The following is a 16497-nucleotide window of genomic DNA, read 5'->3' as shown; positions in this document are numbered from 1 at the left end:
GAGGGGTTACCAAAACTAAATTAAGAAGCATGGGAAAATATAAAGGATAAAATGCAAGCAAACTTTATGAACATTTCTCCACAGCTTAATTCATAAGACGTAAGACGTTCCATTATAGTCTTTCTTAAAACCCAAACGTTCGTAACTAGTTTATTAGCTTGAGTATGAGATTTAAATTTTTGGTTGTAAAGCATTTTAAAGATGTTCTTGAGAAGGTTGAGAAAGATTTTAAAAGCTTTTTCGGTAGATTCCTAACGTTTGTTTTAAATTATTTCCGAGTTTTCGCGATCGTTCAGCACTCAAAGTACTCAAAGAAACGATATGTTTTTAAACCGAGTACCTTTTATTCATTTGGCTAGGTATGAAAATTAGAGCATAATACAAAAGATGTACCTACAAAATTTTCGACCGGCAACCATTTTTTTCTAAATTTGGAAACTTATAAACACTGGAAACTGGAAACCTATAAACACTTTTCCATAGCTTTATTTTAATGTAGTTTTTTGTTAAAACTGGCTCCGTAATAAGTAAGATATTTAAACCTGTATGAAATGGAAAAATTTCGCATATTTTTGAATTTGATATCGTACTTTTCCGTCCCCGCCTTTAGACGGGGTTAATGTTTCATCTCTTGTTCCTAACTTAGGACACTCCAGGTCCATTTACAGTTTTCTCATACTTTCTCTTAGCTGCAATTCTTTTCAACTGCTTGCCAAACATATTTCATTAACCCGGATTGATGAAAAAATATTGTTAAACCAACTATTCGATGTGGTTTTACGCATACCTCGCCAAAGCAGGGTGATACGGTCAAAATTTGGTCAAGGGAAAACGCGTGTAAATAGGTGAAATCGATTATTTAAAAAATCAAATTAAATTTCTTTTTCAAGTTTAGTTAGTATAAAATTCATGAAAAAATATTCAGTTCAGGCTTCCGCTTTTCCAAATCTGAATTTCCGGGCCTTACGCTTAACCCCTGTCAACAGATTTTGTACAGCAACCTTGTCCACCTTCTTCGCCGCAGAAAGCCAGTTTGCCTTGAACTGCTGCTCGTCCTTAGCAGTTTTTTTTGTCTTCTTTAAGTTCCGCTTGACAATAGCCCAGTATTTCTCAAATGAGCGGAGCTCTGGCGTGTTGGGCAGGTTCTTGTCCTTGGGAACCACCTGCACGTTGTTGGCGGCGTACCACTCCATGGCCTTTTTACCGTAATGGCAAGATGCCAAATCCGGCCAAAACAGTACGGAACAACCGTGTTTCTTCAGGAAAGGCAGCAGACGTTTATTCAAACACTCTTTCACGTAAATTTCTGGATTACAGTCCCGGAAGCTATGAAAATGCTGCTTTTCAAGCCACACGTACTGTTGGCTTGCCAAACCAGATATTTCTTCGCGAACTTTGACAGTTTTATGTGCTTGAAAATATCTGCTACCTTCCCCTTCCTTTTGCCGTATAAAATTCCTGTCCCGGAAGCTGCTTGTAGTCGGCTTTGACGTAGGTTTCGTCGTCCATTACCACGCAGTCAAATTTCGTCAGCATCGTCGTGTACAGCCTCCGGGATCGCGCTTTGGCCGTCGTATTTTGTTTATCATCGCGATTTGGAGTCACTACCTTCTTGTAAGTCGATAGTCCGGCTAGTTTTTTGGCTCGATGCACGGTTGTAGACGATACACCCAGCTTATTTGCGGCATCTCGTAGAGAGAGGTTTGGGTTTCGCTTGAAACTACCGGCAACTCTTTTTGTCGTCTCAGCGGCTTCCGGTTTTCGATTTCCCTCCGATCCATACTTCCTGGCTGTCAACAAACGTTCCCCAAACACTTTAATTACATTTGTAACGGTTGATTTGGCAAGTTTTAGCGATTTTGCCAGCTTTGCGTGCGAGTAGCTCGGATTTTCGCGAAGAGCGAGAAAAATTACGATACGCTGCTCTTCATCCTTGGACGGCATTTTGAAAACTAAAGAGTGAATTCCAAAATCAAATTAGGAGCAACATTCTACACACAAACACACACCTTCAAAATTAGGATTTTCGCGATGCGCGATCAAAATTTTGATACGCTGCTCTTCTTCCTTGGACGGCATTTTGACAACTGAAGAGTGAATTCCAAAATCAAAATAGAAGCAACATTCTACCCACACACACATCTTCAAAATGAGGGGTGTTCAGGTTTTTTAAATGCGAATTTGAAAGAAATACGTCAAGTTGATATTTTCCAAATTTTGACCGTATCACCCTTTATCTTTTTTATTGAAATGATTTTACGCACCTATTATTACCTATACTATAAACTTAAGTTTTCAGATTATCAAAATTAACCATTTTTTAAGCTTGTTTTAATTTTTTGGTATGTTATAGATAGTTATTTTACTTATTTCTTTTACTACGATAAGCATTCACTTTGTCTTGAACAAGACAGGATTTCAAAACAAATGGTTTTTTTTTTGCTACAACAAAAGAAACATCAAAAACTTTATTACTTCGGAAATTTTATTATTGTATCACGCTCAATCATTAATCTTTGCTATAAATTTTGAAGTTTTGGATTTCAATCTGTATTGAATTCAAATAAAAATTTCTAATGATTTCGAGTTGAATCTGAGTTTTCTGAGTTCTGAATTTTGAGTTCTGGATCGCAATTTCGAAGATTTACAATGTTAGAATTCTGCATATGAACTAGGTTTGATATCTTCTCACTATGAATCAAAACCTCAAGTTGTTTGCTAGGTTTTGAAAATCCAGAATCAAAATTGGCGAAATATCTTTTTATTTCTTGTTTCTAATGATGATTCGTGTAGAATATCAAGAATACAAAACTGGATTTAGAATCCGAAGTATGAAAATAGAATTACAATTAGTTTAAATTTAAAATAACTGAATTTCAATCAACATGTGGGAAAATTGTAAAATATTTCAGCCTTATTCTGGACCTGGGATTTGTTTTTGAGGTTTTGATATCAGGTCTGAGTCGAGATTGTTGCTTTTAAACAACCTTACGGGCTTACGCAATCATCAAAATTAGATTGAGAATTTAGAATTTTAAGTTTAGACAAGAATATCTCGTTTGATTTTCCTTGATCTTCATGGAGGGGGGCAGGGGCTCAACCTCCTAATTCCTCCCCCCGTGGCTTTGCGGTTCTTTCTTTGTACATTTATAGTTGAAAACCTCGCAACAGAACGTAGAAACAAATTTATTGCAAATCATAAAAAAAAACCTTGGTTCGTCACCCTACAGCTTTCCGACATCGTTCCAGTCTAGTGTTCGGATGCAATTCTACAATGAAGATTGGCCGCAGGTCTTAATGCTGACGATGATGCTAGTGATGATGATGATGATGATGCTACAATTTGAAGCTGCTTCTGCAACTGCTGTTGACGGAACTGTTTGTCGGAATTTTTTTTTCCTTCTTCAAGACAGCAAAATCTCGACCAAAGTTTTCCCGATCAATTAATCCAAGTTTTTGCTGGCTAGTTTTCGTATTTGCATCTGGAAGCCGGAGTAAATGAAATAAATAGAGAGAAAGTTTCCGCTAGAACTGAGGTAAAGAAAAAGTGTGCACGAGATTTCATTAAAATAGTTTATGCTTCTGTGGAATTTCAGAAGCTTACTCACATCGATTGGCTCTGCTCGGTGACACGCATATCTGCCCGAGACAGATGCTTATCGACGAGTTCGTCTACGTGACTGCGGACCTCCGGTTTGAGAGTTCTTTGCTTTGACAGGACCCATGCCGCTTCGGCTGACGTTGAGTCAGACAGATTTTTACAGGAATAGATGATGGCGTAGTTGTCGTAGTCCGTGTCCATGATCCAGTAGTTCGAGTCTTTGGGAGCTGAAATTGGAAAATAACAGTATTTACAATTTAGTAAATTTAAAAAGATTGTTAGCTCCCTTACGTCCACCGAAGGTGACGTTCAGTTTTCCCACGATCGTGTCGGCATCGGGAAAACTCACGACGGCCTTTCCAATCGAACAGTGCAGCGTAACATTGGGCAGCCGTTCACAGCAATTTTCCACCTTAATTGAGTTGTTTAACTTTAGCGTGTAGGTGGCAAATCCGCAGTCGCAGCCACGTTCGAAGTACTGATCGTACCGGAGGATCTCGTACCATTTTCCCTTGATGTACTGTGGAAAAGTGAGAGGACTATTATTATTATTATTATTATTATTTATTTGAGACCTTTTAACCACCCGGGTTATTCGGGTCTATTCTTAATTTTTGCATTTCATTGTGTTACAATTAGTTCTTGTCTGAGTTGCTGGTTTTACAAATTGTGTAGGTCCTTATAGCTCACGAAGCAGTTTTGTTTGTTTAAGAAAAGAAATTAATTTATCTTCATTTTCAGGTGTGTTCGAGAGGATCTCGCTGATATCTCCGTTGAAGAGTAGATTTGTTCTCACGTCGTCGTACTTTCGGCAATCCAGAAGAATGTGTTCGGTCGACAGAGATGTCCCACAGACTTCGCAAGTTGCTCTGCATCTTTCTCTGCTGAACAGACCAGAGTGTGTCAATCTCGTATGGCCAATTCGGAGCCGACAGAGGGCCCGGTTTTCTTCTCTGCTTTTTCTGTCGTTCCAGGCAAACGTTGTGCATTTCACCTTTCGAAGGAACTTTTCCTGTTCATTAAACCACTGGTTCTCCCAACTTTTCCTTATGTTCAGTTTTATTGTTCTAGATGCGTCTTGGGCAGGTATTTTCATGTCTATCGGTTCATTAGATCTTCCAGCATTGGCGAGGTGGTCAGCCTTTTCATTACCAGATATTCCGGCGTGTCCAGGGATCCAGCAGAACGTGACGTTTTTCTTTTTAGATTCCATTTCTACCGCCTGAATCCAGGGGTGTTTTGAGGAACCACTTTCGATGGCGGCGATACAGCTTGCTGAATCGGAAAAAATGATGGTTGGGACAATGGGCGACGTGATCATTGTAACGGCCTTTAAGATTCCCCAAGCTTCGGCTGAAAATATCGAGCATTCTTTAGGTAACCGTTTGCTAAGTGCTAGTGATGAAGTCCAAATTCCTGATCCAACTTGATTTCCTACAACTGAACCATCGGTAAATATTTGTTGGAAACAGTTATAGTTTTGTACCACGTGTTCTTTGAAAATTTTCGTTGCTCTTGTAGAAGAGACCCCTGCGTTCAGGGATTTTCTAAATGTCCAGTCAATTTTTGGGGAACGTAAATACCAAGGGCGGTGACCGTGTCTTAGCATAGGCTCGATGGGACGTATGGTTTCTATGTTGAGATTTTCAAGCATATTGTTAGTGCGGCCAATCAAAGGATGACTAAATTTTTCAAGTGTCGTTGCCCTTTGGTACATTTGTATGGCTTTGAGACCGAGTTGTTCTGCGTATGTGTGTCGGAAAGGTAATAGACCTGATTCTGCGTATACGGATAATACAGGGCTCGATTTGAAGGCACCTGTTATACTACGAACGATAGAGTTGTAAGAGGGTTCTAGAGTTTTTACAATTTTTTCCCCACCAAGACTGTACAATCCAATCCCATAAAATAATTTTGGAATTGTCAAGTTACGATGTAGTTTCATTAGAGTGCGTCTATTGGCTCCAGTCAAGCGGTTACCGATCATCTCAAACAGTCTGCTGGTCGTTCCCAGCGATCTTTTGCATTCTTTGGCGTGCGCGCTAAAACGTAGTCGTCGATCAATTAGTGAGAGGACTATGTATCAAATATTCAAAAACCATCGAATGCAAGTCAGGCTTTTATTATTGGCTCGAAAATGATCATTATAAAAACTTTTTTAAAGTCTTTAAGAAAGTTTTTCATTGAACAGGTTGGCAAATTTAATCAAACTGAGCATTCTTTATAACGGGTGACAACTAAAGTTTTGGATTTTTTTTCGCGGCCCCAATTCTTCGAACTGCACAAAAATCACAGTAAAATGCTACAGCGAACCTAGACCTTTAGTACCGTGCTCTTGTTAATTACGTACAGTACAGTGTTGGAAGCTAATGTTTAGGCTTATTCTAGGGAATTTTAACTGTTAATTTTCAAATTTTCTTCAAAGTTTATAGTTTTTGCCAAACTGATACTTATTTTCCAAGTTATGGTTCAATCTGAAGTAAACTTAACACATCTATGCTGTCAAATGTAAAATTTTATGTTCTTTGAAAAATTATCAACGCAAAAAATTGAAATTTTCCTCGTGTGTTTTGTTCACAAATCTTTTAAAAAAATTGTTCTAAATAGGCCCCCCGATTTATTAAATAGAGAGTCTCCTCTCTATTTCAACCTGGGTATGCTGAATTTTTCCTCGAATGATGTTTTTCGTAAGATAGCTGCACTGGATGAATCGAAAGGACCTGGACCTGACGGCATTTCACCACTCTTGGTTAAAAAATGTGCTGCTTCTCTTTCCGTACCAATTTCGATCGTCTTCAACAAATCGTTGGAGGAAGCTGTATTTCCTGGGACCTGAAAAATTGCCTCGATAACCCCAATTCATAAAGCAGGAAACATGAATAGAGCAGAAAATTACCGAGGAATTTCAATTCTGAGCTGTTTTCCGAAAGTTTTTGAGAGCCTCGTTTACGATGTGTTGTATCAAACTGTGCAACATACCATCTCTGAAGATCAACATGGGTTCATGAAACGTAAATCAACGACCACCAATCTGATGACGTACGTTTCGAAATTAGTTGGCAGCAAGGCCGGATTAAAGGGGGGGCAAAAGGGACAATTGTCCCGGGCCCCCCGGCTTAGGGGGGGCCCCCGAGGTAAAAAAAAATTAACATTACTTTAATCATCCTACAATCATACTACAAATTCATGAAAAGACTAGCAATCCAATTTGCAATTCAACAGGCTGATAGAACAACAGCGATATTTACAGATTCAGCCAGCGTGCTTCAGTCCTTAGAAATCGGAGTGAAACATCCAATAGTTCAAAATATTCTGAATCACAAAAATATAAAACACGTAACACTGGTTTGGATTCCGAGCCATATTGGAATAGCTGGAAACGAAAAAGCAGACCAACTTGCTAATCTTGAAAGAGAAGGTGAAATGATCCAGATTAAAACACCCAAAGCGGACGCGCAAAAGTGGGTTCGACAAATCATGTGGAAATCACATGGACAGAACTGGCGAAACGAACAGGAAACAGCACTTCGAGAAATAAAATCTACGACAGGAAAATGGACGGACGTCAAAAGCAGGAAGGAACAAAGGATTCTCACAAGACTAAGAACGAGGCACACGAGGATGACTCACGGTCATATTCTTGAAGCGAAAGAAGAACCAACATGTAGTGCTTGTGGTGTAGTGATATCAGTGAAACATTTATTAACAGACTGCCGAAAATACTCCATCCAAAGACAAAATTTTTCAATAGAAGGTGGATTACAAAAAAATTTGGAAAACAACAAGGATAGTGAGAAAAAACTTATTGAATTTCTTAAACAAAGTGAATTGTTCAGTGAAATCTAGTGGAATGTAAAACAGTAGAAACTTTGAAATGAGGGCGAAAGCAATTGGTTAAACCCTCTATAAATAAAGCGTACAAAAAAAAATGAAAAGGAATCAAGACTAGAAAATCGGAATGAAAACTTGAAATATAAAAACTAAAGGGCCCCCGTGAAATAATATCTAGAATAGTTTTTTGTCTTGAAAAAAGTTAAGGGGGCCTCCTAGAGTAAGCAGTGAAGGAGCTCTTCCACATTTTGCGAGCTGAGAATATCAAAATCTTCTTGACAAAACCGAATTCGAAAAAAAAGAAGAAGGATATGAGCAAAACACCTCAAAATTTTCATTTTTTATCGAAACATATCAGTTACGATATTCTGTACAGAACAGGTAAAATAAAGAAAAAACATCTCCTCATTTTCATTACATTCAAACGTCTTGCACAACAATAATGTTTGTTGTAACGTTAATATATGGTTTACTGCACTTAAAAAGCAGCTAATTTCGCTTTAAGATAAACATTTCAGAATTTTACCCGGGAAGTACCCGGGTTGATACTGCATATTATAATAACTTTTCACCTTTCAATCATTATTATTGAAATTTTTATTGGTTTATGAATTCTAAACCCTTTTTCCTCCCTATTTTTGGAAGTAAAATCTTTAAAAAAAAACAGTAGTTGCTTAAATTGGACCAATTGACAGTACAGGGTTTCTTCATTGAATTTCCAACCTAATCGCTGTCTTAGATTTGAAATTTGTTTTGGAAAATTTTCAACTGATTTAACCAAAATTACCAAACTCATTTGGATTCCTTATCTGTTTTTTTTTCAGTGATAACTGATTCTGTGTTTTAAACATTTAATCTTTATTCTCAATTTTTATTCAACCGACCATTTTTGCACTGATACTTCTTTGGTTTTGAGGGCATCGAATGAAATTTTCTTCACATTTGGAATAACAATTTGATAAAAAAAAATTTACCTGATGAGAATCATATTCAAAAACATTTCATGAAAAGATTTTTTTTGTGTTTCAAAGACATAGAATTGAAATTCACATTTGGTGCAGTTTCTGCTTTTACTCTGATTGTAACTTTGTGTCTCTTTTTTTTTATTTAAGTCATATTTTGTTTCTCAAAACTTGATTTGAAATTATGATTTAGATTTGAAACACCGAGTTTCAATTCTGAATAAAACGTGATTTAAAGTTTTGAATTCTTAAACTCTTATATCTGTATCTCTATGGAATGTGGATTTAATTTTTTTTTTATTTGTTTTCTATGTTTCAAATCTTTATGATACTTCCTAATTGTCACTACATAAATATTTCTCGAATATGCACAAACTAAACGATCAATGATGATATGAAAATCATTTAAAATGTCTATCCGGTCATTTTTTTTTAAATTTGAAAATTTTAGTTGTCAGTGTCCGGCACAAAAACGATAATCCGCTAATCGCAAATTAGTCCGCTAACTTTCGGTTAACGAATTAATTTTATCGCTATATTTTTATTCAGCTAGCGCATAAGAAAGTTCCGCTAATTTTTAGTTCCGCTAACTGATGAACGCTACCTCTTTGAAGTGTTAATTTGGCCTTAGACTTGTAGATCATAAATTCGGCATCATTCAGATTTTAAATTTTGAATCCGATCAGGTATTTAATTTTTCGTTTAAGATTGATTTCAGATGTTATTCGATCTCGATTTTGGCTGGAATCATAGGAATTAGCGTCTTTTGGATTGTCTTCACTTAATGAGTTCATGTCTTTAGCAAAAGCCTTCTTTGAATATAAAAGAGATGAAAAAGTTGTGAGAATTTGAAATTTCCAGACCAAAATAAGTCAATAAATCAATCAATCTTTTGAGCATTAATGTCAAAAAAGACGAAAAACTATTTCGGACAAAACATAACGTCTTCCTAAAGAGAATCTTGCATTAACTGATGTAAAAAATTAATAAACGAGTGAATATTTTAAAAAATTTGATTCATTTTTTTTTCCTTTTACTTTCTACCAAATACGCTTACTGAAACTAAAAGTGGACTGATGGACAGAAATATTACAAAATAAGTTTGAAAACTTCATATCATTTAACAACTTTTCTAGTCAATATTAAAATTTAAGATGGCTGCAAAATTTGTGTTTTGCTTATCATTTTCAAAACTTTCTACTATCGATTAGCGATTAGCGCTTTATTATAGATCGATAACTTTAACGCAACATTTAGCGGTTTTAATTAGCGATCGTTAACTTTGACCGAGATAGCGATCTAATTAGCGCCGCTAACTTTTCAGTTAGCGATGCCGAACACTGTTAGTTGGTGATATAGGTTTAAAAACAAGAGAATTAAATTTTGCATTTTGCAGCTTAAATCAGAGTTTTCATTTCTAAGAAATTTCTAAACTCTTCCGCAATGTTTGCACGTGATTGATTAACAATTTTTATTTGAAGATTCCAGAAACTATTTTCTACGCAGACAATTTGAAAATAGTATACTGAACTCATCTCCAGTTTTTTACACGAAATCGAAAAATAGGGGCCCCCCGAGAAAAATTGACCCCGGGCCCCCCGATGGCTTAATCCGGCCCTGGTTGGCAGGCTAGATAAACGTTAACAAGTGGATGCCGTATACGTAGACCGGATTTGGTAGTAGAAAAAATGCGGCGATTGGGGTTTCCGGACTGGCTCTGCAACTGGATAAACTCGTACCTCGTAGGTCGACTTGCTTTCGTACGACTGGGCTCTGTTAACTCGTCTCCGTTTCAAATAACCTCGGGAGTGCCTCAGGGCAGTCATCTGGGACCTCTGATATTTCTCCTCTTCATCAACGATTTTAATGCTATTCTTGAGTCGGAAAAATTGCTGTACGCCGATGATCTCAAAATTTTCCGAACAATCTCCTCGTTAGTCGATTGCTGCGCGCTCCAAAAGAACATTGACTGTCTTCTCACTTGGTGTTTTCAGAACGGTATGGCTCCCAACATAACCAAATGTACAACCATTACGTTCACTCGACAACGAAGGCCTATTAGTTTCGAGTACAACATGTCAACGACTATCCTGAACAGCACATCGGTCGTCAAGGACCTTGGTATTACTTTGGACAGCAAGCTCAGTTTTTCTCAGCATATTTCCACGACAGTAGCCAAAGTTTTTTCGGTTCTTGGCTTCATACGACGGAACACGCAGTATTTCAGTGATTTCTATAGCCTGAAATCGTTGTATTGTGATCTTGTGCGCAGCATCCTAAAATTCGGAGTGCGAATTTGGGCACCATATCAGGCGGTACAATCAAAGAAAATCGAGAAAGTACAACGATGCTTCGTCAGATACGCATTACGTCAGCTACCATGGAACAACGGATTTGAGCTTCCACCTTACGAACAACGGTGCTTACTACTAAATCTACCGACGCTGGAATCAAGGCGCGTTTTCCTACAACGCCTCTTCATTTTCGACATCATTCAGAATAACGTGGATTGCCCGGAATTGCTGTCGCTCCTACCGTTTAATGCTCCTTTAAGAACGACCAGGTCGCAGGAATTTTTAAGACTTTCTCACCAACGAACTCTATATGGTCAGAACAATCCTTTAGATGTATGTTGTGCAAAATTCAACGATATTGCTAGTGAATTTGATTTTAATTTGTCGAAATCTGTGTTTAAATCTAGGATAAGATAGTTTAATCTCTGTAAATAATTTGAAGCATCTGCAAAGATTGTTAAATAAATAAATAAAATATATAAAATAATAGGGCAGATGCCAAACTAACTCTTGCGTGTGGCTTGCAAATACTTCGAAAAGCGTCTACGCGTCGTTATCAAACACCAAGGTAAAAATTTGAATTCAAGTACTTATCATAATTTACTACTTATAGATGATATTGAAATGATTACGAAGAGAAATAAGATATGGTCCGAGTTTTAAGCAATAAAATTGTGTGTCACTTTAACGTTGCCTCCCTTAAAAGCTTAGAACTAAAGGGTATTAGGATCAAAAAGTGGTCAGACTAAATCGCGTGTAAATCGAATAATTGCTTATAAAAAAAAATCAATGTATCTTTCAAGTGCAATATGAATAAAAGATGAAAAAATGCTCAGTAAAGATTCCGGTTTACCTAGTCCAAATTAGCAAGCCTTTCGTTTGACGGCTGCCATCAGATTTTGTTCAGTCACCTTCCACTTTCTTTGATGCAGAATGTTTTGTTTAGTTTGCAAAAAACGCTTTTGAAGACACTCTTTCACGTAAATTTTCTGGTTGAAGGTTCCGGTTGCAACAAAAATGTAGTATTTCAAGCAACTGGTACAGATAACTTGCCAAACGAGATATTGCTCAGCAAACTTTGATAGATTTATATGTTTGAAAATGTCTGCCACCTTTCCCCTTCCGGTTGCTGTAAAATGATCTTGTCCCGAAAGCAGATCCCGGCAACGTTACACGATTTGTCTATATATCGTGTGACCAACATCTTTTGAATAAGTGCTGGTGAATCTCGTTTTTAAGCTTTTTTCCTCAGATTAAAGCTTTGTTTGCCTTGAGAGCATAGGAGATGAAAGCTCAAATCTGAAGAAAAAAGCTTAAATCTGAGGAAAAAAACTTACATCTGAGAGATGTGCTCCACACGGATTGTATATCGTTGGCGGGGCCTGCCATTACCACGCAATCAAACTTTGTCAACAATGTCGTATACAGCATCCGAGATCTTGTTATTGCCGTAAGGTTTTGCTTTTCATTGCAATTAACAGTAACTACCTTCTTATAAGTCGATAATCCGGATCGTTTTTAAGCTTCATGCAGGGTTGTAGACGATATTCCCAACTTATTGGCGGTATCTCAACGGAGAGATTGGAGTTTAGCTTGAAAGTGCTAGCCACTTATCTGTTTGTCACTGCGGCTCCTGGATTCGATTTCCCCCAGATCCCGGCTTTCTAGTAGTCGAGATAAGTTCCCCGAACACTTTTACTTTGGTGATGTTTGATTTCGCCACATTCAACGATTTTGCTACTTCTGCGTGCGTGAAGTTTGGATTCCCAAGTAACACAGATTATGCCAACTAGCATTAGGAAGTTTTATTATGGTTAAATTATTGCATTTTTTGTGCAGCTCGTTTTAAGGCGGTTTTATTATGGTCATGCAGAATGCTTATAATTTTTTTTCGACCATATGTTTTTAGATGGTTTTGAAAATGCTAATAAAACTTTTATTAAACATGCTGTTTTAGTTATTTTGAAAGAGTTATGATTGCTCTTTTTAAACTATAATAAAACACAAACCTAGAAGTTTGCTCCAAGCTTTCTTTTGCATGTTCTATAATAGCACTCAGTGCATGATTATTAAACCGCCATACTTAGTGACAGTTCTCGATCAAGATGTCAAAACAGGACACGCTCAGATTAGATAGCACATATTTGAATTGGAACTCCCATTTTTACACATTTTTGGTAAGTTATGCGTGTTGGTTTTGAGTTAAAATTAAAAAAATACATCTTTGAAAACTTGAAATCACCGAAAATGGTATAAATATCTTTACAATATGAGTATTGAGTGAAAGGGCCCAAATAGTAGGAAAAAAATTGTTGCTTGACGCCATCATTAATTCAAGATGGCGGCTTCCACTTTTATTTTCAAAGCTGTGAATTACTGAAAATATCGTGAAACCTTCACAATATGGTTATTAGGTGAAAGTAATAAACGATTAGAAGTCAAATTTCGTTGCCCGTCGCCATCTTAAATCCAAGATGGCGGCTACCACTCAACTTGAAAATACTGTAAATGACTGAAAATCGCATAAAACCCATATCACAGACAAACAGACGGGACACTCCGTTTTCATTCTTCGCAAAACTGAATAGCTTGGCCAGGAAGCTAGGCAATGTCGCCACCAGATTGAGCCACTTCACTGTTAGGAGATTCTGATTTTCCATCATGGTAGCCGCAGTAGTTTGTTTATTTTTCTCCTGACAACCAAAATTGCCATAAACAAATTCCATGTGAAAAGTAAACGATGTAGCGCGATGCATGAAGCCATTGCTCTATTCCGCTTAATTCATTGGCCGAAAAACGTAAGTATGTGCATTACATTTCCTTAGAAGCATCATATTGATTACAAAAAATATTTGTTTCTAGAATCTGAATATTTAATACATCATGCTGTGCGATGAAGTGGATCTGTGGAAAAGTGGAATAAATCCTGAGGTGGACTTATCTATTCCTACTACCGGATAAACTTCCTTCAATTCAACAACAAAAAAACAAACAAACCTCCTGTAACTATTGAAACTGTAGTGCTTTTTGAACATTACCAATGCATCGAAAAATTATCCTTGTTTAAGTGGAAAATTTTACTTTTAAGATTCAGTGAGGAAGCTGTATAGACTCAGAAGAAACCCCCCTTCCTCTTGCGCAAATCCCAATTTAAGTTTATTTCATGTTTAAAAACATCCAGAAATCAAATGAAAACTTGAGATGGAATATAATAAAAGAAACATAAAAAATTATGTGTCCTAAAGCTTATTTATTTTTCCATTCTCTAAAAAAATCATAGCCCACAAGGATTTCCTATGTGGCGAGACAACAACTCAACGACGAATAACATGGAATTGGTTTTCGGTAATTGATCAGTAGGGATGGCGGCGTCGTATAGCACAAATGAGCCTTTCGAGGTACAACGTATGGTTTAAGTCCGCGAAATGAAACGCTTGTACTGGTTGAGTCCTATGAGTCCTTTTGGTTTTCACTTGTTTGTTTTTTTACATCATTGAGGCCCACGTAGGTTTTTAAATTACCTGCAAAAAATGATAAATTTATTAGGATAAACTCACGAAATTAGAAAATAGTTTCCTTCCCAAATCCAGAAGCTCTGGGTTTTTTGCCTGGTAGAATAGTAGTTTATTCAGTTGAGTACGAACGATCTTCACAACAGCTTCTGAACTTCCGCAAAACTATTGCAAATACTGATATTAATTACTTTGTACTTGATTTTCTGAACTGAATTTTGGTAACTGAAGCAAAAAGCCCAGCGAAAATAAATATTTGTTTATTTACTTACACATTTGTGGCATCACGATGTCATAGGCATCCTAGATCATTTTATGAAATTCTTTCTAGTTGGTAGGCAATACCGACACCAGATGGCAATGCTATACCTTTGCGAAAAATCTTACGTTTTTTCTTCTAAGTGTCCTGTCTGTTTCTCTGTGCCCATATTATAGGGGTATAAGTTGAAAGAGATCAACCGGTAGAAGTTGAATTTCGCTATCTGACGCCATCTTGAAATCCAAGATGGCGGCTTCCGCTAAACTTTGAAATGTAGTGAATGACTTAAAATGACATGAAACCCAGGTGGTAGTGGGTGGAAGGGCTTAACGAGTAGAAGTCGAATATTGCTATCTTACGCCATCTTGAAATCCAAGATGGCAGCTTTCTATAAACTTTAAAAATGCTCTAAATCATTGAATATCGCATGAAACCTCCAAAATATGGGTGTTTGTCAATTGGGATAAGCTATAAAAAGTTTATTTTTGCATTCTGACGCTATCTTGAAATCCAAGATGGTGGCTTCAGCTGAACTTAAAAATACTGTAAATGAATGAAAATAGCATGAAACTCCCAAATATACTGTATTGGGTGCTAAGGCTAAATGATAGAAGTCAAATATCTCTTTTCGCGTTTCCCAAAAAAACCACCACAATACAGACCCCGTTCGTTTTTGGCAACATTCGATTTTGGCAACATCGAATTTTGCACATGTGCCTAAATCAGACGGTTAACAGAAACAACATAACATTATAGTTTTCGCTAGAATAAGACCAATACAATTTAAACATAATAGCATGATAGGAATAATAGAATTACATAAATGGCAAAAAAAACAAAAACTATAAACAAAACAAGAAAAGTGCTAAATGCATTAGAAACATAATGAAAAAATAATAAAAGTGATTTAAAATGATCTAAATTTTCTTAAAATAGTAGTTTTAATCACTGATGAACTGATGTACAAGCTAAGCCTTGAAAAGTGTGTAAAGTCCGACGACCGTTTTGAATCAACTTTATGTTTTTTGGTTGAGCCACCAGATGTCTCCAAGGACACCAGAGAGAACTGTCAAGAAGAAAATGAAATGTAAACAAAACAAAACAACAAACTTTTAGTCAATTATGAAAAGGTCGTATCTATTTGACGAGTTTCGATCAAATTGATGTTGAAGATTCGTTACACATTTCTGATTTGCATTATCAAAATTTTACGCTTAACGCTGTTTTTCAAATTGCTTCAAACTAGCATGAAGCACTTAATATAAACAGATATAATGCGTGAAAATGCCCGCTCAGAGAAGCCTAGAATCTGTATTTCTTCGTTGGATTATTGTTAATTTTAAGCTCAACTGGATAAAATAACTGGTTCGTGTGGCTTGTTCAAAGTTGTTAGTTAAGAATCGTGGTAAAATGAACGAGATGAATTTACCTTGCTGTGAATATATTAAAGCTGTCCATTTTTCTACGATGTTAGTTTATTAATTTTTGAGATCATATACAATTGCGCTCTTCCAAGAATCAGGTACTTCAAAAGTTGATTCGGCTTGTTTAAATGATAGCATTTGAAATTATGAATACGTTTCTGGAATTTTATAATTCAAGCTTGTATATGTGTCATTTCGTCAGTCTCTCTAGTGACAATATTATAATTATGCTATTTTTCTCAGCTGAAATTTATTCTTAGTTAATCTAATTATATACATAGAGCAATTCATCTAATTGTATTTAAATTTATTAATTAATGAGTTCAAACACCATTTCGCTCTCTCGAAAAATTCATACTTGCAAAAGAGCTATCTAGAAACAGTGCCATCTGTTGCGCCGTTCAAAAGTTACAAATCAAGCAATAGATGGCATTGTTTTTAGTCACTTTTTAACGGCTTCTTTAAAAGAGAGCACTGGAAATTTTACACAAGTTTTTGTAGATTTTTTGTTCGAGCTTGTGCATCAGTTCATCAGTGTTTTAATGTAGTATTACGTGAAAAAAAAGTTGTGTTCAAGCGATTTTCATTGATTAACAGTATTTTAAATTCAGTGG

The 16497-nt window shown here is 36.5% G+C and overlaps 1 protein-coding gene across 1 annotated transcript in view; it reads right to left on the bottom strand.

Annotated features, from left to right (window-relative positions):
* Window positions 1–3170: 3170 nt before the first annotated feature.
* LOC129753306 (uncharacterized) overlaps window positions 3171–16497 on the bottom strand; it is a 36170-nt gene continuing 22843 nt past the window's right edge. Inside the window, exons 7-9 of the mRNA XM_055749107.1 lie at window positions 3893–4121; window positions 3609–3828; window positions 3171–3482 (exon numbers count right to left, since the gene is read on the bottom strand). Of these exons, the coding sequence (XP_055605082.1) occupies window positions 3464–3482; window positions 3609–3828; window positions 3893–4121 (468 nt within the window). The 3' untranslated portion in view covers window positions 3171–3463. The remainder of the gene's footprint in view (window positions 3483–3608; window positions 3829–3892; window positions 4122–16497) is intronic.

Source organism: Uranotaenia lowii, chromosome 3 (assembly GCF_029784155.1).
Source record: "Uranotaenia lowii strain MFRU-FL chromosome 3, ASM2978415v1, whole genome shotgun sequence".
NCBI classification, from domain to species: Eukaryota; Metazoa; Arthropoda; class Insecta; order Diptera; family Culicidae; genus Uranotaenia; species Uranotaenia lowii.
This window is presented reverse-complemented; position numbering and strand designations above follow the sequence as displayed.